Below are 26,187 nucleotides of genomic sequence, written 5' to 3' on the forward strand. Positions count from 1 at the left end.
ATTAATTGCTTTAGAAAAAACAAATTTACTGCTTAAAAAGTTGTAAACAGAATAATACCCTTTTTTGAGTATAAAGTATAACCTCTGTCACAGATGTATAATATGAAATTATTTACATGAGAGCTAATGGTCTCCATAGTTTAAAATGCTATACTATGTTTACATTATTATTTTACAGGAAGCAGTAAACTACTCAGCCAGTTACGACAAAGTGCTAATTTCTTCAGTTCACTTAGTCAACAAATTGCTTTACAAATACATTCAGTAAATGCTTCAGCTGATGCACTTTTAATGACTTCAGCTAATAGCTTTTCTCTCTGCAAACTGTTTTGTGTGAACTAGCAACAATTTTGTTTTCTTAGAATGGCACAATTTCTGATGAAGAGAGAGATGTCTACGAGGAGTTGCTGACACAAGCTGAGATTCAAGGCAATATCAATAAAATAAACAGTAAGCTATTCTGGATCCTTGTGGAAGTATGCACACAACACGTGATCTTCCAGATTCCAGCTGAACAAAACTTGAGTCCACCTGAACAAACAAAATATTTCTATGGAAACTTGTAAAATATGCACAAGTAGCTAATATCTGTCTACAATTGTTTTTTTCATGCTATTCCTTCTCTACTAATCTTTGGCAGGGGGGGCTAATGTCTGTTTGTGGTTTTTGCTGTAAGGTTCAGAATGAAATCATTTATTGCCTGCTCTGTTTCCTTACGTTCTTTTTGTGTGCAGAATACTGTAAATTTTGACCCCCTCTTCTGTACAGGCCCAAAATTCATTCATAAGCTTCCACTTAGCTGTGGTTGAACTGCTTCCACACAGGCTCACACAGAGCCAGAGACTCCCTTTGTAGGACTGGACATGAAAGAGGTAATTCTCCACTAAGTAAAGATTGCCACCCTAGCTGGCTTTTACAGAAAGTGAGATGCTGACAGCAATGGACTTTTTTTCCCCGTGAAAGCCTTATTTGCTGTTTATAGGCATTGTTTTCATTTCAGTTCACATAGCTTTAGTCCAAGTGAATGAGGCTATTGACCGGCAAGATGAAGGGGCACTGATGGCAGGTTTGAACCGTCCTGCTCTGAGCCTACTTGAAGTTCTGCCACAAAATTCCTCATGGTACCTATTGCAATTGTGTGATTCTAAAGAACAGAAAATGCAGGTAATTGAATGGAACAGGTACTACGTGTCAGTTTGCACATTTTTAGCTGGTTTTAATCCAGAGGGAAATTATCTTTACTCTGCCTTTCAGCATCATTTATGAAAAGTTTTATAAAGATTTGAGAATAATTGATGAACTAATCAACACCAAAGAACTGCATTTGCTCTAAAGAGCATGATATCCTTGTGAGTATTTACTAACTAAGATATAAGAAGAAAATTTAAGATATAACATGCAGCCCCTAATACTTTGTTTCCAAAATTAGTTATAACTTGAGTACAAATAAAGGTAATATTGAACATTAACATCATTAACATCAAGTTAAAGTGCCAATTGGGTTTTAAGGAGAAAATCTATTATTTTAACTAAGATGAAAATCACAGGAAAAGATTAATGCTGTGTTTACTGAGCCTTGTATTTGATGCACAGGTGATAGTACAATCAAATCCCAGTGTACCATCACCGGACTTTATCCCTTATCTCCCATCAAACAAAAACATAATTAAATTTTGTTTTTCTGATCTGTTAGATAGCAGGCATTCCAAATATGCTCGACAAAAGTGAAATACAGAAAGAAGTTAGTGTTGTCAATGCAGAAGCTGAGGCTCACAAGCTTAGTGAGTAACTGTTTTAATACTCTTTACCATCACCATTTAGTTATGTTAAGCTAATTGAGTCCACCATTTCTTGCACATAAACAAGGTTTCTCAAAATGAAACCATATGTATTGCATTTTATTCTCATAATCTTTCTTCTCAGTGTCACAATTGCCAAGTCACCAATCTGTGCTGCATTTGGATGTACTCCTATTTGAGATAACTAATTTGAGCCACTGGCAAACACAGTGGCTAAAACTGAAAACAATGCATGGCTTGATGGCTTGAACAAATATTTATCAGTGCAGTATTAATACTCACTCAGGAGCAATGGCCATACTTGTAGAATTAAAATGGGAGAATATTTTGCAATCATATTGCAGAAAGAATTATTCACACTTTTAGACACATATATCTAAATCTAACCTATTCTTAGTCTGTTAAGAATGCCACACCGACACAAGTTATAGTTTGTAAAAAAAATATAGTGAAAGGGGGATCTAAATTTGCAGTGCATGTGTTGCTGCTTTTGACTGGAAACTTCTTTGCTAGGAAGTTAACCTTTGGTTAATCTGCTGTCATTTCATGCTGCATCTGGGCATGGCTGCTTTGTCTCTGGTGCTGTTTCCAATGCTTTGAAATCCAGGCTGATTGCTTTTGTAATGTGCCTTAAAGGCTGTGTTGTGAGGTCATCTTAACTCAGAAGATAAATTTTACTTCATACCTTAAATTTTAGCCTGTTTCAGATTAGTTATGGTGAGGAGTACTTTCTCTGGAAGAGTTATCTCTTGGTAAAGGAAAGGAAGAAGGAAATGTGATGCGTGAAAAGCATTAACAGCAATCTGGAGAGTAACAACTCTTATGTTTGGCTTGAGAAGGAAAAAATAGTGGCTTTTGTTATAGGACTGTGAGCAATGTAAAGTATGTTTTGCAATTTGCATGCTGGGTTTCAAAACTAGAAGTCAGTACCTTGGTTATTGGCTGCAGAAGTAGTCTAGTCCATTTGTGGACCTTGACTCTTTTCCTCTTTGCTCTTTTCTTTAAAAAAGCATGCATGCTGTAGCTGTGAGAGCCTTTCCTGGTTTCTAACTTTATGAAAAGCCAATAGAGTGAGTCTTCAGGAAAAATGTGGCCTGGTATGACCATGTTTCAGGGAAAATTAATTGAGAGGCAAGAGGGTTTTTTTTAGCTGGGCATGGTTAAAAGGTTTTCCAAGCCTTTGTGTTGTATGATAAGCTCTGAGTGTTGCTGTATACATGAACTGTGGATGGTGTCATCTGTACAAGTAGTCTTGTCTCAGATTTGGGCAGTCAGTGGTGAGTAAAAATGTTCCCTGGGTAACAGTACACAGAAAAGCCATATGATAAGGCAGAGGAGTAGGGCTTATTGATGAAAAAAGGCATTTGCATAATTGCTATTCTTCATTCGGCCACGTGTGCTCTAATCTTCAAGGTTGCTTCCCTTTTCTGCAAGATCAGAGTGGTGCCTTGTACACTTCCTGGGTGTGTCCTGGCCTGGGTTTCTTCAGAGGTGACTCCTCCAGGTGTGCAATTATGGTGGCAATGACTAAGCTGAGGGATGTTGTAGTAATGCTTCTGCAGCTGCCCAAGTGGGAAGTGTTTTTCAGCATTTTTCTGCTGGGCTTCAAACCTCTGACAAAGTCAGTTCTGCAAAAAGCAAAACAGGCAAGTTGTTCAGGTGCTGAAAAGGGGTTACACTCATACCCTCATATCCCTCTATTGTGGTCTGTTTAAATTAAAATCTGAGCTGTAGCAAAGGAATTCATTTCTAGATGGCAGTGCCTGTAATGACTGATGTTCCACATTGGCAGACAAACAAACAGGTGCTGGCATGCAGAGGAAATTCTAGAAACCATAGCATGTGGATTTCCATCAGTTCAGCTACTGATTTTCTGGCAGAAAATCCCACCCCTCCAACATATTTGGCTGATTTCTACCAGGCCTCCTGAAATAGACACTAATAATGTTGTTGGTACTTCAGGTACTAGCCTGTTTTAGCTAACTCAATTAGATCCTGCTAAAGGAGGAGGTGAGAGAGGAAATGTGGTGCAGAAGGAAGGGAGCATTTGGGGTGAATTAAGACTGAGGTGCTGGAGCTGACATACACAGCAGTACCTGCTGCAAGCAGGAGGAGTTAGATCTTTCTCTTTGCTAGGGTGGGGTCAGCTACTTGTTTTGTGTCAAAGGTAAAACAAGCAGTCTCTCATTTCTAAAAGCCCAGAAATTTTAAACTCCTCCAGTCAATTATTTGCTGCATACCTTTGAATAGACGCTCTTTTTGCAACATTCAGCAGTCATGTCTTGAAAAATTTCACAAAAATGGTTTTTTCTCTTATGACAGCAAATTATATTCTTTGTAATAACCTAGTTGTCATCTACATGGCATGAAGAGCAAACAGCATATTAAAATTAATAAGCTTTTTTCCCTGCTGTTCTTTAGAACTTATAGCGGTTGACAATATCAATACAGCAATTCGTAACTGTGATCCTAGTAAAACACTGGTTGCACTGATGAAACCCGAGGCACAGCTGCCTGTTGTTCACTCATTTGCTGCTGCTGTCTATCAGACTGAGCTGTTCAACCTCCAACAACAGAATGCTGTGGTAAGAGTGAAAAGCTTACAACCTGCTCGTTGATGTTGTGTAGTCAGACCATGAAAGAGCACAAACATAGCATATAGTTGTGTAAAATCAGACATAATTCTCTTGCCATGGTGTTAGGGATTGCATGAATCGTTTTGGTTGAAAAGGCAATATTGAATTGCAGAATTTGTTTCTTGCCACACTTCAATCTGGCTGAGCTCTTGTGTTGCAACAAATCAACTGACTTTTTTAAATTGTTGCGTGCTCTGAATGAGGACTAACTCTGGTTTATATATTGTGTAGAAAAGTAATCCCCTGTTATGAGTAAGACCAGAAGAGATGGGATTGTGGGGCAAAAGAAGGAAAGGAAGAGACTGGATGGGTTGTAGAAACCCAGTGAGCTTCACCACCACTATTGTGTCAGTCTTGCATGCCTGTGACTAGGAAACTTTCCAGGCTTCTTACATAAAGTCCATCTCCTCAATGGTATCTAGAGTGTGTAACTCAAATTTGTTACACTACTTATTTAGCTCCCTGACTGCAGTACATTATTGTCCCACAGAACTACCTGGCACATGATGAACTGTCTATTGCAGTAGAAATGTTGTCAGCAGTTGTGTTGCTAAACCAGACCTTGGAAAATAAGGACATCCTAATGATAAAGAATCATCTCAGAGACCCATGCATTGGCTTCAATAATCTGGAAGAGGAAAACTTGCAACGGTAAAGGTTCATTTTTGTCTTGTCTGGATGAGACTTGGCAACTTCTGAAAAAAATACGCAGGCGTTTTACTGGGTGGGCTGTCCTGTGTTGTGGCTGTGAAGTTGAAAGAGCTGCAAGATAAACATGCCTGTTTTAAATTAATAAGGGATCATGTGACAATTGCTGAACTAGTTGTATCTAAATATAAGCAGTTACACAGCCTTGAAGGCTGTAGATGTGTGAGGTGCAGGGAAAATATCCTCAGAAAGCAAACATGAAGATCTGACAAGAACTTTTGCAGACAATAAAACATGAAACAATTGTAGCTGGAAACTGTTAATCACTAACCACTTTGCAGTTCTAAAAGATGGTCTTTGGAATGAGATAGTGTTTACTGCCTCAGGGTCCAGAAGATCCCTTAAGCCCTGGCCAAGCCCTTTTTTGCTTGCTAGAAAGGTGAATACAATGCTGTGGCATACATGTGCGTTCAGCATTACATTATAGCCTTCATTTGGCTGCCAGCTGCTCGCCTTGTCACCTGCCTGACTTATCACAGACACGTGCTGCTACTGCAGTTGCTCTCTTGTCTATCAATAAAAAATCAGGCAACACGACCATTTGTGAGAGACCTGCGCCCCCAGTGTGTAAGGGAGAGCATGGGTATGTGGCCCAGTTCCTGTCTTGGCACAGGCAGTGGAAGCCTCCACATGCTTCTGGAAGGCATTAGTAGGCAAAAGAGACCACAGTAGCTGAAGGTCTTCACTTGGTTGTCAGGGGATATGAATCTGAGAGTGGCCTTTGCTGGGTGTCTTAAAGCTGGAAGGAAGGCAGTCAGATTAGGAGTAAGAGGCCAGTGTTTTGGTTAGAGAGAGAGAAGAATGACATAAGATGGTGCAAAACTAATCTGCTACTTTGCCGCTGCTTGTGGTGCTTGTGAGCAAGAGAAGCAACATTATAAACACACAGAAATGGCCCCAAAGTGTCCCAAGTGCTGCATTTCTTGTAATGTTACTGACCCAATCTTTAGATTAAGCTGCCAGTCAATACAGATGAAACAGTAGGAATTAATTGGACTCTACATCTAAATAAAATTTTATTATGCCATTATGTTAACCTGTGCTGCCAACCATACGTAGAATATCACAGGAAGCTTTGATTTGCACAAAACAGGAAGAAATAGAGCTAGAAAAACTTCATTGAGGGAGATGCTGTTCAATGGCTTTCTATCAGAAGAGATGAATTTGTTGGGAATGTGTTTTCTGGAAGAGAGAGTTTAGGGGAAATATGTCATAGGTCTCCAAAACTGTGCATGTTGTGGAGAAGGTTAATAGAATCAGTTACTAGCTTCTAATAACTCTAGCTGTTTAGGGATTCTTGAGAATTTAATAAAGAAAAGATTGGACCTTATCAAATACAAAGTTTAATTTTTTTAAAAAAGCTGTCATCTTGCAAAACATGTACTGGGGCTCATTCCTCAATAATACATAAGATTTTAAATTAGAGTAGGTAAATTAACAGAGTGTAGCCTTGTTTGCAACTATTAAAGTGATACACAGTCTCCAGCTTCGGAAGCCCTTAAATGCAGGCTACTAAATGCTGGAAAGACAAATTAGATTCGGAAATGATGAATCTCTCCTATTTTTTTTTTCTAACAGTCATTCATTCCTCAGGCTTCTGATGGAAATAGAAGACACGTATTTGATCTGACATATTTTGGCAGTTCTGTGCTTGATTCAGGAATATGAAAATTATTTAATTTATGTACACATAAATTTGCACTACTGTGAAGGTTTCCAGCTCATCTGATCTGTGAGCCTTCTAGGAAGAGCAGACACAGGCTACAGAGTCTGTGCTTGGAGGATCTTGAGCTGTGGGAAGAGTGGCATAATTTTTTTTTTCAGTCCCTTGCACATGGCTCATTATCTTCCACATTGAGGTAGCAGGAGGTGCTACTACCTGATACTACTGACTGAAATTCTGGTCTTTGAATTATTGTCAAGAAGACAACAATCATTTCCTAGAGCAAGAAGCTGACTGTAATTTTTCCCACATTTATCTGTTGCACCATACAGCAAGTTGTATGTATGTACTGTCATCATGCCATGTAGCCAAGAAACATTCTCTGAATTAGTGTACAGGACATTTCTTCAGATCCTGAAGTGCATGTGTAGAACAGGCAGCTTGCATGTCTGCATAATTTCTGGCAAGAGCTGAGTTTTTGAAATTCAGTCATTGGAAAAAATAGTAGTCACTAAGTGATGGATGATACATCTGACTAATTCTTTATGGCATTTTATCTTGTATATGAAATACACTTATGTATTTTATATCTTCTTATAGTTATGCTGATACACTATTGTCTATTAAGTCAGAGGCTTCATCTCAAGGCCAAGATTATTTAAGCTGGAATGATATCCAGAACTGCATTGACATGGTTAATATGCAAATTCAAGAAGAAAATGAAAGTAAGTAATTCTTCCTCCACATTGCCCAAAGAGGTCATAGGCGGGTCTTTGGTATGTAAATCTGTGAACTGAGTGGCCTTGTTCAGACACTCTTGAAAAGAGCAGAGCACTTAAAAATTTTGAAAGCCTCATGATCTTTAAATGTCCTTGAAACATTCCTGTTTGTTTCAGATGGCTGAAGGATATCATAGGGTGCCTGCCTTCTGCAGTGTTAAAAATGCCATGGTTCTGCCTGCTTGGCAGTATCTTCCAGCCCTGGATGGTCTCACTTTGGGGATTTTGCAGTTGTAAGCAAAGACCATATTGGGACATAGGGGAGGAAACTATAGGCAGTGTTCCATGGAAAAGTGTGTTTTAATGTGTAAATTATTCCAAGTGCTTGTTTTCAACAAGGGAGTTAGTAAGAAGTTAGACAATGCAAATATCTGATTTCCTGTAAGTTGATTTCCTGTCTGAGAGTAGCTTCTTATGCCCACATGTTCTCATGTGAATGGATTTAGAGTTTATTTTTGAAGCTGAATGTAACTATATTGCCATAAGAGGGTGGTGTTATATTAAATGTGATAGCTGGTCATTTGGCCTTCAAAAAAGGTAAAGCACTGAATTCTACCACTGCATATAGAGATTTGAGACTATGGAGTTATGCCAGATTTGCTGGAGCAAGGAAATGAGAGGCAGCTTTCAGACTGCCTGCCGTTTCAGAAGCTGCCTCAGTGCAGTTTGAGAGCCTTTGTAAGACACGGGCTGCTCATGCCCTTCCTGTGCTGTCATTAGTGTCATGCATGCTGCTGTTTCATACTGATAAGGGAGGTTTTATATTGCAGAATTTCTAAAACTGGCTGGATTATTGCTTCCTAAACCTAGTCCAGTGGCTGCCATGTGCCCTCTGGCAAGGTGGGGTGCTGAACAGTTTATTTGACTGGCAGAGTCACTTTTTTGTCTGAACCTCTGCACTTAGTAGGAGTTGGAAGAGACCTTGCAGTAGCAGTGAAAGTCTTCAGGACCAAAATAGCTGCACTTGGTCCCAGTGACACTGAGCTCTGCCTGGGAATGTTTCGAGAGGGCAGATGGGCAGAGAGAAGAGGAAGAAGGGAGGCCTCTTGTTTCCATAAGCAAGTCCCATAACTGCATGGTTCCTCTCTGGGACCACCTTGGAAAAATTGCTCCTTCCCCAAGCCTTATGATGACCTGGATCTGTGACCTCACCAGGTGGGTTGTGGTGGGTCTGGAGACAGCACACACCGTTGAGAGACAGTCCATTGGGAGCAGGGATGTCATCCTTCACAGGTGATGGTGAAACCCTTGACTGATGCCTTTCTGGGGTTGCTTTAGGGACCACAAGCAGTGCATTTCAGTACTGTTCAGGGGTAGGAGAAAATTGATTTGACACTTCTTGGCCCAGTCTGAAGAAAATGAGTTAAGGTTTTATTAAGTACACTGGGCCTTGTTACTTCCTGACTGAAGTACTGAGTGCCACTGGTCAAAATTGTCAGATTGGTTATTAACAGTGAAACTACAATGAAGAAGGTTAATTGCTATGTAATGCTATAGCTGGAAGTGCAGTATCTATATATTTGTCCAAATTGGAGTTTCAAGTAATGCGGTCAGAAATCACTTGAAAACAAAATTTTCAGCCCTGTGAGCCAATATGTTAGTCAACATATTTATATGTGATACCCAACTTTTTCTTAAGCTTCATGTAGGTGCTTCTGCCCAGAAAATAGGGAAATCCGTTCTCCTTTTTTTGTCAAGGGTAATTTTGATTTTTAGGAAGAGTTTTATCCAGATATATCAATAACTATGGTAGGAAGGAAAGCTGTATAGCGTAATAGCTTCAAATGAATATAAGAACAAAAATAATTTAAAATCAGCTGCTGTTGCTGCCTCTGCTTCTTATGTGATTTTTCTGTTTTTCATGTTACTGCTTTGTTTTTACGTGATATAGGAAAAGTTGCAACTTTCTTTGGTAAGTGCCTCTTTAATAACTTTCCTGTTTTATAGGAATCATTGCAATTGGACACATTAATGAAGCAGTTGACCAAGGAAATCCTGACAAAACTCTAGAAGCCCTGCTATTGCCCACAGCCAAGCTGCAAGATGTGAGACCAGTAAATGCAAGGCATTATCAGGATGTTCTGCACCATGCCAAAGCACAGAAATGCAAGGTTAGAATTTTTACTGTTGTTTTTTGTGAGAAGTGAAATGCTAATTCTTTTCACTTGCTTCTGTGTCCCTGTCCTGCTGCCCCGATTAGCTTTGCCAGTGTGGTTGTAAATAAGCCAGTGATTACAAACCGGTGCTAAGTAATTTTGCACTACAACTTATTCTGACTGGCAAAATGGATTAATTCTCAATGTATTAAACTTAAGACATATTCTGCATATGTCTTGCTACTGACTTGCTGTAATCTCACTTATTTTAATTCTACTAGGTTGTTGCATCTATTACAAAATATGGGCAGCAGCAATCCTCACATAGTTATGAATTTGTGTAAGGATACAGTTACAGGACTGTGTCAGGCAGATAGCTACAGTATGGATGGAAATTGAGGTTTTTGCCAGAAAAAAGTCACAATTATGGTATTACTTAACAAATCTCTGGGAAATATTTTGAGGAGTCTCCTTTGCTTAAGTTGATTTATTGTAGTGGTGTTTTGTACATATTTCTTTTACAGCTTTATCATTCAATAACAAGGTGATGGTCTTCTACATGCCTTCAGTTTAAACCTATCTCAGCAGGATGTTGCTGTCTGCTTCCCCAAAAGCAGTGGCCTGGTTAGCATTACAGCATTACGGCTCAGGGAATCATAAACAAAGATCAGCCTAGCAACTTGCAGGATGTGACTGAACACAAGACTAGCTAAAGCTACTAGCACAGCAGTTAAAATGTCCAGTGTCTGGAAAACACAAAATTCACACAGTGTCTCTAATGTAACATGGTGAGCTGGGGAAAGTCTGCAAACCCTGGCCTGTAAAGTATCTTCCAGCATTTTTGTCACCTCCTCTGTGGTACCTGCTGTGAAACCATGTGTTTCTGTAATCTGCTGTCAGAACTTTTGAAAGGTCTTTGCACAAGTTAATTTCTCACCAGGGTTCCCAGGTAAGGGCTGGTTTCACTGAGCCCTCAGTGCTGAAAAGCCTTCTTCCTCGCCATGTGTGCTGGGGAGGCTTTTGTGCATTCTGACTTCACCTCTCCTGGATGAGCCAGGGCCAGTATTTGCGCGCAGTGCGGGTGGTGGCTGCACAGTGAGTCAGGATGTCCCCAAGGCAGAGACCTATAGCCCACAGGTACCTGCACACAGCAGCTCTACCCTGGCTCACTCCTGCCAGCTGTCCCAGTGCTCCCCAGATGCAAACCTGGTGCCCACTCCTGTCCTGGTGTGAATGTGCTCATAGGAAACAAATGAGTGTTTCCAAATTTTGGAACAAAAATTGTACAATCTCTTTGAAATCTTCTCACTCTGAAATGTTTGATGTTCCTAGAGACTTCTGCTGACCTTTCTCTTCTAAGCTATTTTGGTTTTGCAGTCTTTTGACAACTACTTAAGAGTATCTCCTCTGTGAACAGGAGTGTTGCTCCTGTTTCATAAGAGAAGACATGGTGCTCCCAAAAGAAATACTCAGATGCGTACTTACTCTTTACAGTGATCAATCAATAGATATCACCATTCTTTAGGTAAAGAAGTTACTTTGATTGACTTTTCCTTACAGAAAAAAAATCCAGACACAACTGAAAAGGTAGTGCAATTTTTGACGTCTATTTTCCTCTTTTTCTGATCCCTGTTTATAAAGCAGATCTGTCTTAATTTGTGTTTAGCGTGTTTAAGAGTGAGCTGTGGTAAAAGGAAGTATTTGATTTACAAGGATCAGATAGGTATCCCTATAAACTTCCTGCCCCAGCATCTGGAAAAACATGTGTGTCAAACCTTCTCACTTACTCTAAGTAGCTTGCTGTCACTTCCTCACAGCTGTGGTAATTTGGGGGAGTAGAGTCTGCACCCAAATCTACCAGAACCCGTTACAGGTCCTTATCTCAGATCTGACCTATTTGTTCCTTGCTTGAAACGGAAAACTCAAACCTGGAACTTATTTTGTCCTGTAAATCTTAATCCACAGCTTTTAACAGAAGGCCTTTTCAAACCAAATGCATTCAGGTCCCAGCGAAGAGAAACCTTGTGTTAAGGGAGTGTATTGTGGATAACTGAGAAGTTAAACAGATGGACCAAATTGCTACATTTGGTTGTAGGGTTTTTTATCTGATAGGTACAGAGGTTTTAGTTAGGTTCACCTTGTTGATATTTTCAATAGTTGTGTCACATTTGAATTATTTTAGAGTTATCTTTAAAATTTGTTCTTGTGTATGTTGAAGGAAGAGCAGGATTAAAACTATCTTAAATTAAGAGCCAGAAGAAATAGAAGAAAGGGAGCCTCACCAGGCTGCAAATTCCCCTGAGGCATTTTCCAGTGCAGCTTATTTTATTTAAGTAAAGTTTTTTTACAACAGTATTATCAAAACAACATAAAACATTTTTATCGTCACTTCCATGCTGCAGTTAAAAATTCAAATGACAACCACTGAGCTCATTTTCTAGAAACTTAGTATAGATGTAGGTTTTGGGTTTCTGTAAAGGTAAAAGTTGACCCATTGTTTTACTAACAATCAATGATAACTAGTTGCAGGATTTGTAACACTGTAGGTATTTCCTGTGAGGATGTGGAAATAGAGAATACTACAAAATAGCTTCCCGCTTTTGCTTACCAAGCAAGAGTAACACATGCCTGGATTCACACTGATAAGGGTTGGCTCCCAGCAATCCCTGTGGGCTAGGGGAGTGCAGGCGCTGACGAAGTGGAAGAACAAGTCTCCAGTGCAAAGCTGGTTAAGCAGCCTCATAGGAGAGGTAGTCTTGGAAGAGTCAGGTTCTGTGTCCACGGCTGTAGATTTACTGTTCTGTGAACCTATGGGGACTCTATTTGCAACATCCAGGGCAGTGTTTGCTCTTCACTGCTCCAAGGCATGTAGGAAGTGCTTTTACTTGTTCCCATTTTCACTAGGCCAAAAGCTTGGTTTTGTATCACTGTTCCTGCAGTGATTGTTGGCTGAGAGCTAATTTGAAATATTATGAATTGCCCTAAAAGTGTGTTTGAGTGCTGATTCCTCTTCTGGTATTTAGAAGCTGTGGTGACTGATACTCTGGCAGTTTCTCCATGGCCAAAAAGTGATCTCAGAAAGAAATGGAGGTGCAGAGCTACTTAACCTGAATCTAGGCACACAGGCATTGCAATACGTGTAATAAAATTATAGAGCTGGAGAAGTGTATTTTTGGAGATATTCCTTGTGTGGGAGGAGGTAAATTTAACTGAGATTGTGTTTTCTAACATGTTTTACTTGAAGTATAAATGTCACACCTGAGATTTGTTGCTGTCTGGGTTATTACTATACAAAATCATCATTCCAGTAATAGAAATAAATTCATTTTTCCCTGGATATTTTAACCATTGTTAGATAAATATTGGATTGACTTCTAATTTTTGACATCAGAAAATAAAGGAAAGGATCAAGACAACTGTTTAGGCTGCTAAGACATAAAGCAATTAGATAAAAAGAATACAACCCATCTGTATTGTAATAGTAATAGTTGATGTGATGGCTAATAAGGATAATATTGCTCGGCACAAAGCAAATAGCAAAGATGGTAAGAATCAAAAGACTGACTTTAACATACCAGAACCATTCATGAGTCTTGAGTGTTCGTATAATTGAGACATAGCAGAACATGATAGTTGCAAGTGGTATCAAAAACCCGAATACCGCTAAGGACACATAGTAGTAGAACTGGAAGGAAGATATGGTTTCACAGGTGCTGTGCACGTCGTGGCAGGTGTAAATGTCCAGTTGCTTCACGTAATAGCTTTGCTGCATGATGCCAAGCGGGAGCATGTACAAGAAGACGATGGCCCACACAGCAGCGCAGGCGGCGATGGCATAGGCGCGCTTCGGGAGGCCCTTGTAGGTGAAGGGGTGAACGATGGCCATGTAGCGGCTGATGCTGATGCACGTGAGCAACAGAATGGAGCAGTACATGTTGCCGTAAAACACTGCCGTGGCCGTTCGACACATGGTTTCCCCAAATATCCAGTTGTTCCCATTGATGTGGTAGGCTATTTTGAAGGGCAGCATGATGCAGAAGAGCAAGTCTGAAACAGCCAAGTTTGTGTAGAGGACGGCAGTGCACACAGAGCGGATCCTGAAGAGTAGCATCCACAAAATGATGGCATTAGATGGTACACCCAATAAAACCACACTGAGGTAGACAGCAGGTATTAGCTTGGTGCTCAGAGAGCTGGTCAGGTACTCTAGCGTGGTGTTGTTCACTTCTGTTAGAGTGGAGTCATTAGACTTTTTTGAAGTGCATTTGTTTTCTCTGATATGGAGGGTTGTTGTCTCCCCTTCTATAGCATAAGGGGGGATGTAATCATAGTCTCTTGCTGAAATTCCACGAAAAGTTTTGATAAGAGACACTGTTTTAATTGCAGACCCATTCAGTGAAAATTCTGAAGCTTAGAAATAAAACAGAGTTAAAATTGTTAAAAAGGACAAACTACTGTATTAACATTATAACTCACCTTCAGGAACACAGAAATATAACCATCTCCATGTGAAAAGCAATAGAAGTTTAAAAGATTTGGTGACATTCTGCTTTGGGTGTTCATATCAAATGTACGGACAACAGTCTTCATTTGCCATTTCATACGCACTTGAAAATTCATCATTAATGTAGTATTAGCTCATCTTTCTGCATTTTGTGTGTTTTCAGTAATCTTTGGTGAAAAATATCAGACACTTCTGTAATGCTTATGACCAGTGGAGGGTTTTTCCCAGTAGTAGGAACGTTGGTCATTCATAATATAAGCAGTCTTGGTTTAGGCTTGATCAGAATGTCCAAAGCAAACACCGTTACTGTCCTTTTCATTTCATGTATGAAATGCATGACTGCAAAAGATGCAAAAAGCCCTATCTAGTCTAACACAGACTAAAGCTTTCAAATTAGAAAACTGAAATTACACTTGTTTTCTTTGGTCTCACATGTGAAATTGTTATTCTTCAGCTTCTGACTAAAGCAAACCAGATCTTTTCAACTTCTCATACCTGAGCAAGGGCAGTGTCTCGAGAACTGAAAGCAAATGCTTGGGCAGGTATTAGGTGTAATTTACTGGGAAGTGAATAAAACTTTTCAAGCAGCAGGAAAACATCCATGAGTAAATATTGCCAGCATGTGGGCAAAAACAGTAATATCACTTCTCTTAATGCCTGTTCCTGAATCTTTAGTAGAGAAATTTGTAGAGACATTGACATTTCCACATGAAGCACAAATGTTTTCAAAATGCTTTTTGAAGCCATGTGTTGTAGGATAAATTTTGCACAGTAAACAACTGTAAGTATTTGTGTCAGTTTTGTTTTCTTGGCTGCATTTAATGCAAGATTCCTTACTGTAAAGCCTAGAGCATGCACCATGAAACTGGAATTCAGAAGCAAACTGAAATATGGATGAAAATCTTTGGACTTTTTTTACCTTTCCATATTTGAATAAAATATGGAAAACAGTTTTATTAATGCTTATTGGCAGACTTACAGTAGAATGTTTTAAAATAATAATTAGTATAATTAGTAGACTGCATCATTTTTAGTGGTTTTTTGATGGTTACTCCAGAAAACTAGTTTTAACCGCTCTTTAAAAGTCATACGTGTGCCTGCATGGGCAGGTGTGTGTGTGTGCGTATATATTTATTTATTTATAAAAAAAATATTTATGTATACCAGCTTTCAAAATGAGCTTGGTTTGAAAACAGTTTTAATTCTAGAAAGGAAAAAACCCAGGTTTGTTATTTGATCGTTTCCTTCAGTTATTTTTATCACAATAGTCATCTGAGCGTTTCCTTCTAATAACACCATCTGTGAAGTTGTAACACAAGACTCTACAGGTTTAAAATTATCATATAATTACAAAAATACTAGATAAAAGATGTGTCTTCGGTAAGTGCAGAAAGTTCCCTTAAATTCTTTACAGAAAATGACTGGGAGAGGTAAAGTGTCACTGAAATGAAAAAATAAAAATCTGCTTAAAAGGAGACATCCTAGAGCAGTTTTCTGTAGTGATGCTTGTACAACTTTTAGTTTGCAGCTGGTAAAAAAACACCATTATCAAAAGCCCGTATTATTTACTAAAATATGGAATGGATACAGAAAGGAAGACTCACCTGTAGTGCAAAGACTGGCTGTAAGAGAGAGTAGTCCAGTGAAAAACAGTATCTTCATTGTAGTGTGTGAAATCCAGCCAGCTGAACGATAGTGCTGCGCTAGTTCATCTCGAGAGGTGTTTTGTGGGGGCTTTTTCCCCTCTGTAAGGGACTAAAGAATGATTGATCTGTCCTCCAGAAGCATCCTGTAAGCATGAGGTTTATGGTAAGGAGCTAATTTATTCTTTGTCTGCTACAGCAAGAGGGTGTGACGTATCCAAATATGCACACATGACTCAGTTTCAGCCTCAGCCCAACACAGATAAAATTGCTTTACAGCAGCAATTTAACTCCTAATTTACCACAAGCCTGAAGCTGATGTGCAGGGTTCTGCTGAAATTAGTACCTACAGATATTTGGAGTAAAAAGGTGTTTTCTGGAAAAATCAATCCTCAAGGGTCTCATTCAGAGACCAAAATGTCACATGGCTGAACTCTGTAACCTTCTCCAGGGAAAAGCCAGGCTTGGAGAAGAGTGTGATGATCTCAGTTTAGCAAAAGGCGAAGATGGAGAGAAGCCACACATACAAACATGCCTTAGGAAAACTGCATTCTGCTTTGCCTTTTGCCTCCCTACCCACTGTAAGCTGTCTGGCTCCTTCGATCCAGCTACTGCCTCCACTCAGATGGTTTCCACCCCTCCACAGCCTGCAGCTTCTAAAACCTTTCCCCTATTTTCATTTGCTGTTTTGTTGATCCCTTCCTTTTTCTCTGCCTGGCTTTTTTTTTTTTCTTTCCCTTTTTTTTTCCCCCCTTCATTGCCAAATAACAACAGCTTTTTTCAGCAAGCAAAACTAGCCCAAGTCTTGGTCTGGCTTCCAGGCTAGTTGCGAGGCTCAGCATAAACTGTACGTGGCTTCAGAGCAGTATTTGTGTCTGTTCCTGTATTTAATGTGTAAAAGCTGGATACCAGATGAGGAATTCTTTTCAGTTTCTCAGTGCTTTCCTCAAAATTCAGTGGCAGTTTGGGAATTTATTACACATTCTCTCAAATGCTAACTCTTAACTCTCACTTGGTAGAAAAATAAGCAGTGTGTGTCCACTGTCCTGTGATTGTCTGATACCACTTCATGTTATTTATGTATTCTGCTACCTTATTTACATAGATGATGCAAAGAAGAGCATGTCTTTAGGGTTTTTTACCCTGTTTTCTCTTTGTACTTTCTGTGGATATCAGATTTATTAGATCTTTGGCCTGAGATTCAGTGCTTAACCAGGGATACTCATTGCAAAGTTGCTTATTTGTCCTCACTCTTTTAGCTTGAATGTGTTTCTAGCTAGTTTTTTTTTCCTGAAATATTTGTGTCTATATTATCCTAGAACTCTGTCAATCAATACATTACAGCTTCTCTCATCATTAGTCTGTTACAGGCCTGGCACTCCTATTTCCTCTTTAGCATGAATTTCCCCCCCACCTACTGGATTAGATTTTAAATATTACTTTAACCCTGTTTTATCTGCTGAAGTGCTGGTATCACCAGTGAGCCTGGGCATTAGGGTCGGTTAGCAGGGATGTTGAGCCCACTTTACTGCACCTTCTATTTTAACTGGGGTTTAATGTCATGCACTTTTAGCCTGTAAGAAGAGCAGTCCCTACTCTGCTGCTTAATTACAGAAATGTTTGCACAAGCTAAGTCATCATTACTAAACCTGAGCTGTGTTGTTATGTCAGTTTTCACTGTTATTTTCTAATGTAGAGTGTACTTAGATATATACAGGGATCCTTTCCAAATAAGGGTTCTGAAAGAAAGCCAACTTCCTGCAGTCTTCTGCTACTCTCTCCTACTATCACAGTGCTGCCTGATAATGTAGGATTTTGTGACTCAGACTATTTTGCTGACATATCGTGGAAATAAAAATGTTTCAATTTTTACTGATCTTTAGTAGGATGAATTCTATGCCAGCAGTGTCAGCAAATTCTCCTGTTCTTTTACACATCAAAACTTTCAGAGCTTTGTATCTGAACGGGATCTTTTCCAAGTTATCAAATAATATATGAGTGTGTTTCATCCCGATTTTAAACAGTCAAATTATTTTTAGTGTTCAATGGCTTTGCAAAGCAGAGATTGTATATTGGAGCTGTATCGGTATATTGAGACAACTCTTGTTATTCCGTTTTTTCAAGGCTTTTTACTGTCCTTTTTCCAGGAATCTCAAGATGAATCAGCGCTTCTCTGGCTGGACGAAATACAAAGAGGAATCGATGACAGCAATAACAACATAAAAGAAGCAGAAATCTGTAAGCATTAACCTGCATCTGCAATGCTCTTGTTTTTCTTGGTTGTGGGAAACTAGAATGGGTGATTTATTTTTTCCACTTCAGGGAAGGTGGAAGCCCTTCAAATACATGAGAAGAAATGAAATGCATGTTCTTTGTCATACTAAAATTGAGATGACTTAAAACTATAGGAGTGGTGTTAGTTCTATCTAAAGTGGTAATCTTTAAGGCATGGCTAATAATTCAGTGGATTTGGTTATACAGGTTAACATCATGACCAATCTTTCTAATGTCAGTGTATCTTCATGTGGCTCCCAAAATATATGAATGAGAAGGGATATGCTGTTCAGGAGCTTGTTTTGCTATATATATAAGACTAAAATCTTTATGCGTGTTGTAAGAGCAAATTTTTAGGTTTACAATTTTGCTTATTCATATTTCTTTATATTGTCTTTTATGAAGTGCTAACAAACAAAAATCAGAAACATATTTACTTTTAAAGCAGTGTAAAAAGAAGGCTAGGTCCTTCTGAAACATATCTGTTCTTCCAGTCTGTAAGGAAGAGGAAATCTGTAGGAAAAATGCTGAGGCTTAATCTGTCAGAGTGTTGTGTACTGAATGCACTCAACACCTTTTGTCAAGGCTTGGGCTGAATATAATAATTTTAGAAAAAATATTCATAACACGTAATAATCTTTGGCAAGTAATGTAGAAGCAAGCACAGATGGGTGTGTGGGGCACATTGTAGAGCACAGTGGTGTGCCTGCCTGTTCCAGGGCCAGCAGAGCCCAGACAAGGCACTGGGTATTGGTCAGCCTTCTGCTCCATTTGGCTTTGGGTGAGTCAGTGTTACCTTCTCTTGCACCTTTGGAGCTAGTGAATGCAAGTGCTGGAGTCAGTGCATTCCTGCAGTGCTGTGCTCAGCCATCCCTGGTGCAACATGACTGCTGTGAGCCCACAGGCACGTCAGGAGTTAGTGCTTGGGAAGCTGTGGGTGGAAGAGCTGCCCATTACGAATAGCTATCCCTGCCACAGGATCATTGCATTTTGTGTTACTATTACTTTAGAATTGATCTACACAATTAATACAGTCTTCACGTAAGAAGGCAGATACACTGAAGATAGCTGAAGTATTTTTGTAGGTCACACATCCAGAGAAAGCATTTGGTTTGGGTTTTCTGAGATAGGGTCAGATACACATACACACTGTCTTAACCAAGCTCTTGTGCTGAGGAGTGCTGATACCTTCTTTTGTGGAAAAACCTGCTTCCCATGCATGCGACCCAGAGCGATGAGGAAGCATCTGAGCACAGAGAAGGGAAGGAAATGTGCAGCTTGTAAACAGATTTGAGTTAAACTTAAAGAGCAACTTGAAAACACCCTCATTTGTGTTCACTGGTGTAAAAGCATTAAGAATATGTATCATAAGCAGCCTGCAGAAATTAGAACAGCATCATCCATATAGCAATACCATACGATGTTGCTATTGGTAAACCACTGCTCTATCCACTATGCTAGTTGTAGTAAAATCTTCTAGTATAATCTGTGTTGGTAATAAATGCACAGCTTTTCACAATCAAGGATGCTCAGTGGAACTGTTTTAACATGTCTCTTTTAGGAAAACAATACTAATCTCCTGTACTCTGCCCTCTGGGTTGAAAGGAAGCATTGTCAGCACAGCACATTCTTAAAGAGCTCTAAGGTTTTGCAGCTAAAACCTGAGATTTAACATTTCCCCATGGCACAGAACCTGATACTTCCTATAACCAACACATCCTGTCTCAGGAAGTTTGCATGTTGTGTTCGCGTAGTCTAAACTTAAAGTTCAGCTTGATCGCAACTTGGAAAGGAACTTCTATTTCATCTATCACAGAGGCACTATTTTTGAAAGGCAAACAACTCCAAAACTTTTGCAAGGTAGTCAAAGATGTATTTTTCAGTTAAAAAAGTGGCTTTGAGATTGCTGCAGTAATGGCAATAAAATAAGCAGTAAAATAAGAGAAGATACTGGCAGCAGTACTGAAACAGTCTTGATCACTTCCAAACTAACTTTTATGCCTTATATAAATACTAAATGGTGCAGTATTAAAATTTTGAAAGGCTTTTATAGTTTTCCCTGTCAGTAAAGGACTCTATATCTTGTACCTTTATTGAGGAAGAAGTGTTCAGTGCACTTCCTAACACATTGTGGTGCTTGCTGTGTGTTTTGTATCACCTTGCTTCACTTGAATGAGTTCAACCATTGTACTTCTTATCTAAGTGGAGAACAAAAAAAAATTGGCCGAGTATCAGCTGTATAGCCTTCAAGAACAGATTTGAACACTGACTTTGGTCTTGCACAGGAAGAGTCTGTCAAAGCAGGAAGTCTGTCTGTCCTGAGAGAGTCCGAGTTATAGGAAAAAGCTGATCTTTAGCCTTGTTGAGAGTTCAGGCTTATCACACCAGACAACTGCAGCTTTGTATATCACAGCTGTTTAAAGGGAGGATGGGTGTGGAAAAGAGCCCTTCACAGTGTTGATCTGGTACTGGCATCCCAACTGCTAGAGAAGCAGACTGGAGCTGACAATTTTCTGGCAGTCGGGGATGGCTAATCCCCAGTTATCTTATGATTTTCCAGGGTCCATATGGCCTTTCTCTAGAGCAACAGCCACAGTATTAACTGCTAGCACTTAAAATGAAAGGAATAATTTCTGCTGAGTTGAGTTTTTTCCCTGATAAACATTTTTCTTATATTTTCCTTCAAAAATACAGGCATAATTAATCTAAAGATGAGGAAAAGCCAGATGACAGTGGACCTACATAAACAAATCTTAGCTTAAATTGTGTTTTGTCTTTGTAAAAACATCTTCCAGCACCCTTAACTATATGATGAAACGGAGGAAGGAAAGCATTCAAATACTGCTGAACAGAGTTGATGAGGCACATTGGGACTGTGTAAGAGTCTGGGGCCAGCAGCAGCCAGCTGTAATGTGTGGCTTCCCACTTTTTCGTGCTTCCTTGCTGCTGAGGCCAGGTGCCTGGATATCACAGTGCCACAGCAATGGTGGAAAGACATCTCCAGTACACATGTGCTGGGCAGAGGTCTGTTTCAAAGCACAGAAAACTAGCAGGATGCTGTCTGATAGAAATCCAGATGGTGGTGGTGTGGTATTGTGCATCTGCTTTGTTACTCAGTTGGCTGACAATGTATTTTTGGTTGATCTGTAACTGCCTAGCCAAAGCTATCCATTCCACTTTAGTCGAACTAACAACAAAGAAAAACTGTTTCTAGTAATGAAATCCCTTTCTGCTTGCTCAGTCTCATGGAGTCACTTCTGTACATGGGCTTCTGATATTGGATGCATTTTGGGTCAGCTCTGTGTGTGCAGAGACCTCCTTTATACTGATGTGGATAGACACAAGATTGGGGAAAGTGTTTGGTGCTGCAGCATGAAGTGCAGCTCTGGGGTGCAAAAGTAGCCAGATTCCCTCAAGCCAGGGTATAATGTGGATGTTCTAACTCTATTCACTTGTTCCTCTATGCGTGATCTTGAATTTAGATGTAAAAGAACTCCTTTAAAGACCAGAGCAGCCATTTCTAAAGCAGCCTAAACATGTAGTGAGTAAGGTACTCTTGAAATGGTGTGTGCTTCCACTTGTGTGCTGCCAGGTGTGGTGGAATCTGTTCCTTTGGTGATGGTGGGATCTGTGTGAGGAAGTCCTGAATTAGAGTATGGGTAACACCAGATAACATCAAAGTTTGCGCATGCTTCACAGCATCACCCCTCGGGATGCTTTTATGTGCCCTGGAAACAAAAGCTGCCTCTCTGGCAAATTTAAGGGCATGAATTTGCTTTAAACAAGTTCCTGAGGAGGGTGAGTTCAAGGGTTGCTTCAGGATGCTGACTAGGTTGCTGCAAGAATTTACTCAGGGCAATCAGTTTTCATTCCCATTTTGTACAGTAAAAGTGAATACTAATGTTCACAGCTTGTAACCAAATTACTTCATGTACCTCTAGAAGGCTCCCAAGTGATCAGCAGATGATGGCCTGTTAGGGCAGGCTGAGTGTGGGGGTACTTGCCATCCTCAGTGCCTGCCCTGACCTGGTGTGTCACTTGACGGGGAGCAGCTATGCCCTCAGACTGCTCTCGGTTGTGCTGTGGCTGCATCCCAGCCTGGGTGGAGCACACACTTTCTACCTAACATGCTTGCTGTTCTCCAAAATACTTGTCCTTACAAGCATGAAGGAAGCTGAAAATGGGCAAAGCACTGAATGGCTGCGTATGACATGCTGTCTGTGTTTGCCAGTGTTAGAAGTATATTTTCAAAGTTTCTGGAGGCTGGAGTTATGGGTACCTAGAGTGTAAGACACTTAATTTTCTATGTTATTATTTTACCCTAGTGGCTGTTGGAATATCAATGCTTAACAAGAGCTTGGAGAAGGGTGATTCACAGCCAATCCTGATGATACTGCAGTCAAAGTTTGGATTACGAGTCATTCCTGAATGTGCTGAAGCCTACTTCAGGAACCTCTCAGAAGCCAAAAACATGAAAACTACGGAAGGTAAAACCTGCCTGAACAGGACAGTTCCACATGTCTGTATCACTGAGGCAACCAGAAAGCTAGAACAAGAAGCTTACCTAAAATCACTGTAAATTGAGGGAGATAGCTGCTGGTTTAAAATCTTTTGAGAAATGTTATATTTTTCCAGGTGCTTTTTATATGACATTGAACTGTTGTGCACATAATGCAGATCACAGTACATGCTGAGAAACAAGTCTAGTGATTTCCAGAGTCTAGCTGAAACTTTCTAGAATGTCACACCTGCCTCTGGGTGAATTTAGGGCAGCTTCTCTGTGACTGTCAATAGACTGGTCCATTCTCTCAGAAAACCGTATTACTCTCCGATAATTTTTTTCTTATTAGCAGATTCAGAGATGCACACATCAGTCTTACAGATTACTGTCAAAGATCAAGCCAGTATCTGACAGTGTTCACAGCCCAGTTATGGTCCCTGTGCATTGCCAGAGCAATAGTTACCAGCAAAAGCTGGGGCTAGAATCTGCTCTTAGCAAGATGATGGGGTGTTTTGTCATGTTAGAGCTGCAAAAGCTGGTCACAGCTAACAGCAGTCAAGGTTAATGGTTAAGGGACAGCTAACGGTTAAAAAAATATTACTGTCAAGGTAGTACCTGTTCTTACAGTAGATGGGCATGTTTCACTTTGCAACATGAGTATTTTGAGGGCCTTGCTAGCTTTATCTTGGGGCCTTTTGTCCATGAGGAAATGAGGTTTTTCCTGCCTGTCAGGATGCAGACTGGTTTACCAAAGCAATTAACAAGAAAATGATGTGGATATAGGAAATGTCCTGTGTGAGGTACGAGTTAGTAAGTCCAGCATTTGGGCAGAAGACAAGAAAAATATTTTTTATAAACACAGTCTGTTTCACTTATGAGTGATGATGTAAGACAGAGCATGCACTGTTTCAGGAGCACTAACTTGGCACATTAGGGTTTGCAGAGGCTAGCAGTGGATCTGTACCAACCTCGTAGCTGTTTCACTAACCTTATAGCCATTTTGTTCTAGAGGAATGACCCTCATCCACCCAGCAGGGTATTTTGAAAATCCTTACTACAAAAAGGCCCAAGATGCAGAGATTTTGCATGTCAAATGGCTTCACAGCAAGTACAGGGAGGGGAAATGAATAGAGAGAGCTGTAATGTATCAGTGAAACAGGACAAAAATGTGTACTAATGGTATGAACTACTTTTAGGGTCTAGCGAAAGTCCATGGATTAAAATTGTAATGAAAGCCATGTACGATTACTATTACAATGTGGAAACTGAGGAAGGTACCTGTGTTGCGCCCGAAGGAGTTCTACCAAAAATGTCGTGGTTAACTGGTGAAGAAATCCAGGTAGGTGGCTAAAACATTTGCTTTTATTGCAAAAGCAACATAAACGTTTGAGAGCACATGAGACACAGCAATATCAAGAGGCTGTGGTGGGTGACACTGAAGGTCACTTTATCAGTTATCTGCTTCTGACATGGGCAGCAACTTAAGTCTAAGCAGACAGTGATAGCATAGCCTCCTGTCTAGTGTCTGGCAATGATTTAGGGATTTCCTTACTGGAAGTTACAGCATTTCTTTTAATGACTATCAACAGACACCATTGGAGGAAAGTCTGATTTCTTCCATATCCTTTTATATTTTATAGGACTTTACACTGATGTATAACAAATAATTTTATTACGTATTTAAGAGCAGATGGAACCACCATTTTCTGTTTAAATCTAATCCTCTGACAGCATTCTTGTATCTCCAGCTTCAAGAGGATGGATGTGCTATTTGAGCTCCCTTACTGTAGAGGTTTTGCACTAGTGTGAAATAGAACAAAGTAGATCACACAAGCCTCTGAGTAATTTGTTCTTCTATTATTCTGAGGCAGCTCATCGAAGTTACAGGCTTACTCCTCTACACAAAAGTCAGTGTAAGTCGCTTTGAAATACTTAAGGCAGCAGTACTCGAGTGTGCTTCTCAGCAGAGAACTCACTGATTCAGTTAGTATTTCTAGATGTCTGAGTTGTACAAGACACTTGTAGGTGTTAGGAAAGCAGAACCCTGCTAATGTATAAAGGAATACTCTTAAAACAGCATATCCACTTGAATAACTGAAGCTTGAAAGTAGCTCAGTTACCCTTCCTATATGGTTAAGCAGTAACAAAGTAGCTCTTTCTTCTTACTGATTAAAATCTAGGGGCAAATCAGAGGGATTTCGGTAGGGTGAACATAAAGTGCAGAGATGGAGAGAACACAGTCCAAATTTCAGGATGGTTTTGTCCTTTAAATGACCTTTTTCTATGATCTCTTAACAGAACATTGTTGGGCAAGTTACAGCAGATTACAATCGAGAGCAGCTGTGGCTTGCTAATGAAAATCTGATTGTTGGGCTGCAAGCCCGAGCAAGGGGATTCTTAGTCAGAAAAAACTATCAGGAGAGAAAAGCCTATCTTCAAAACCAGGAACCATCTGCCATCAAAATACAGGTATTGTTCTAGAACAAGAAGGTAATGTGGCTTGGGCAGCTTTTTGCATGTAATGGGTGACGTGACTGATTACTACCACTGATAAAATTCTCAAACAGGTCTGCCTCCCTGTTTTCCTTAGCAGCAGTTTAAAATTCTACATCTGCAAATATGTGCTTTCATATAGCAAATATCCAATTTTAAAAGAATGGCTCGTATCCACCTCTAGTGTAAGTTAATTGGGAAAAGCTCGTACACAGCCCTGGCTTTGTTCTGACGTGCTCAGATTTTTTGTGGTGTGCGTAGCTATGCACAGTACAAGACCAGAAGATATTTGTTAAGCATCGAAGCAAAAATTCCTTGGCAAAGTATGACTTACAAAACACATTCCTTTCTAGACTATCCCTAGTTGGAAGTGGTTTGTTTCTGTTCCATGAAGTTATAGCTGGACAGGGAGCGGCAGCTGCCCTGGGGTTCTCTGGCAGTATTTCTTGGATATTTCCAGTTCACTGTACTCCAAAAGGTGTACAAAGGAAACGTTCTGCTGAGTGTGCAAACACTGACAGAGGCATGCATACTGGTTTTAAGTGGTGAAATAGCCAGCTCCTTATAGGAGCAATTTATTCCACTACCCACTCACAAAAGAAAAAAAAAAAGAAAAAAATACATGTGATTTTTTTAATCTGCCGTACCTATATCTAATGATTCATTATGACATATAGCTTTACCACTAGTAGTTATTGGGATTGACTTTTCATTTTCCAGCATCGTGCCTGAGCCCAGTAAAGAATTGTACTTTGAGAAATTCAAAGTCTGTGTGAATAGGTTCAAAATATGGAGAAATGTAGGTAAATAAAGTTCTTCTGTTTTCTTTCTATTGGCATTAAAGTAGAAATTACTTGTGGAAAGACAACAAGTAGAGGACAAGGCTGGTGTCACGGTCTGGATAGAGATGACAGGCAAAAGCAGCAGTAAAAGTGTCTGTTATGCCTGTTGCTGGCTTCCTTGACAAGTGTTTGTTTCTGAGCTAGCAAACAGAGGGAATTGGGAGGTTATCATCTGTGGTACAAGATGATCCTGAGTGGCTCTGGAAGATTAGAAACTTTGAAAAGAGGCCAGGGCAAGAACAATGTGGG

The 26,187-nt window shown here is 39.9% G+C and overlaps 2 protein-coding genes across 8 annotated transcripts in view; one reads left to right on the forward strand and one right to left on the reverse strand.

Annotated features, from left to right (window-relative positions):
* Nucleotides 1–26,187, forward strand: part of LOC125319701 (ras GTPase-activating-like protein IQGAP2) — a 125,591-nt gene that overhangs the window by 77,449 nt on the left and 21,955 nt on the right. For 3 of the 7 annotated variants that reach the window (XM_048291165.1, XM_048291166.1, XM_048291171.1), the window contains 11 exons: nucleotides 363–450; nucleotides 1,001–1,164; nucleotides 1,694–1,781; nucleotides 4,221–4,384; nucleotides 4,926–5,086; nucleotides 7,407–7,531; nucleotides 9,533–9,696; nucleotides 17,976–18,066; nucleotides 22,428–22,589; nucleotides 23,800–23,942; nucleotides 24,902–25,072. In XM_048291165.1, coding sequence (XP_048147122.1) covers nucleotides 363–450; nucleotides 1,001–1,164; nucleotides 1,694–1,781; nucleotides 4,221–4,384; nucleotides 4,926–5,086; nucleotides 7,407–7,531; nucleotides 9,533–9,696; nucleotides 17,976–18,066; nucleotides 22,428–22,589; nucleotides 23,800–23,942; nucleotides 24,902–25,072 — 1,521 coding nt within the window. The remainder of the gene's footprint in view (nucleotides 1–362; nucleotides 451–1,000; nucleotides 1,165–1,693; nucleotides 1,782–4,220; nucleotides 4,385–4,925; nucleotides 5,087–7,406; nucleotides 7,532–9,532; nucleotides 9,697–17,975; nucleotides 18,067–22,427; nucleotides 22,590–23,799; nucleotides 23,943–24,901; nucleotides 25,073–26,187) is intronic. The other 4 variants (XM_048291168.1, XM_048291170.1, XM_048291167.1 and 1 more) reach the window with 3 other exon arrangements.
* LOC125319702 (proteinase-activated receptor 3-like) lies at nucleotides 11,944–16,026 on the reverse strand. The gene is made up of 2 exons (XM_048291173.1): nucleotides 15,790–16,026; nucleotides 11,944–14,091 (listed from the first exon to the last, which is right to left on the reverse strand). The coding sequence occupies exons 1-2, from the start codon at nucleotides 15,845–15,847 to the stop codon at nucleotides 13,004–13,006; spliced, it is 1,146 nt and encodes a 381-aa protein (XP_048147130.1). The 5' UTR covers nucleotides 15,848–16,026; the 3' UTR covers nucleotides 11,944–13,003.

This window comes from Corvus hawaiiensis, chromosome Z (genome assembly GCF_020740725.1).
Source record: "Corvus hawaiiensis isolate bCorHaw1 chromosome Z, bCorHaw1.pri.cur, whole genome shotgun sequence".
NCBI classification, from domain to species: domain Eukaryota; kingdom Metazoa; phylum Chordata; class Aves; order Passeriformes; family Corvidae; genus Corvus; species Corvus hawaiiensis.

What these genes read in the sequence shown, in the direction of transcription:
- LOC125319702 (XM_048291173.1), bottom strand. Translation starts at nt 15,847, where the DNA reads ATGAAGATACTGTTTTTCACTGGACTACTCTCTCTTACAGCCAGTCTT. An exon ending in AGCCAGTCTTTGCACTACAG is followed by an intron (nt 14,092 to 15,789) that starts GTGAGTCTTCCT and finishes TTTATTTCTAAG; the next exon opens with CTTCAGAATTTTCACTGAAT.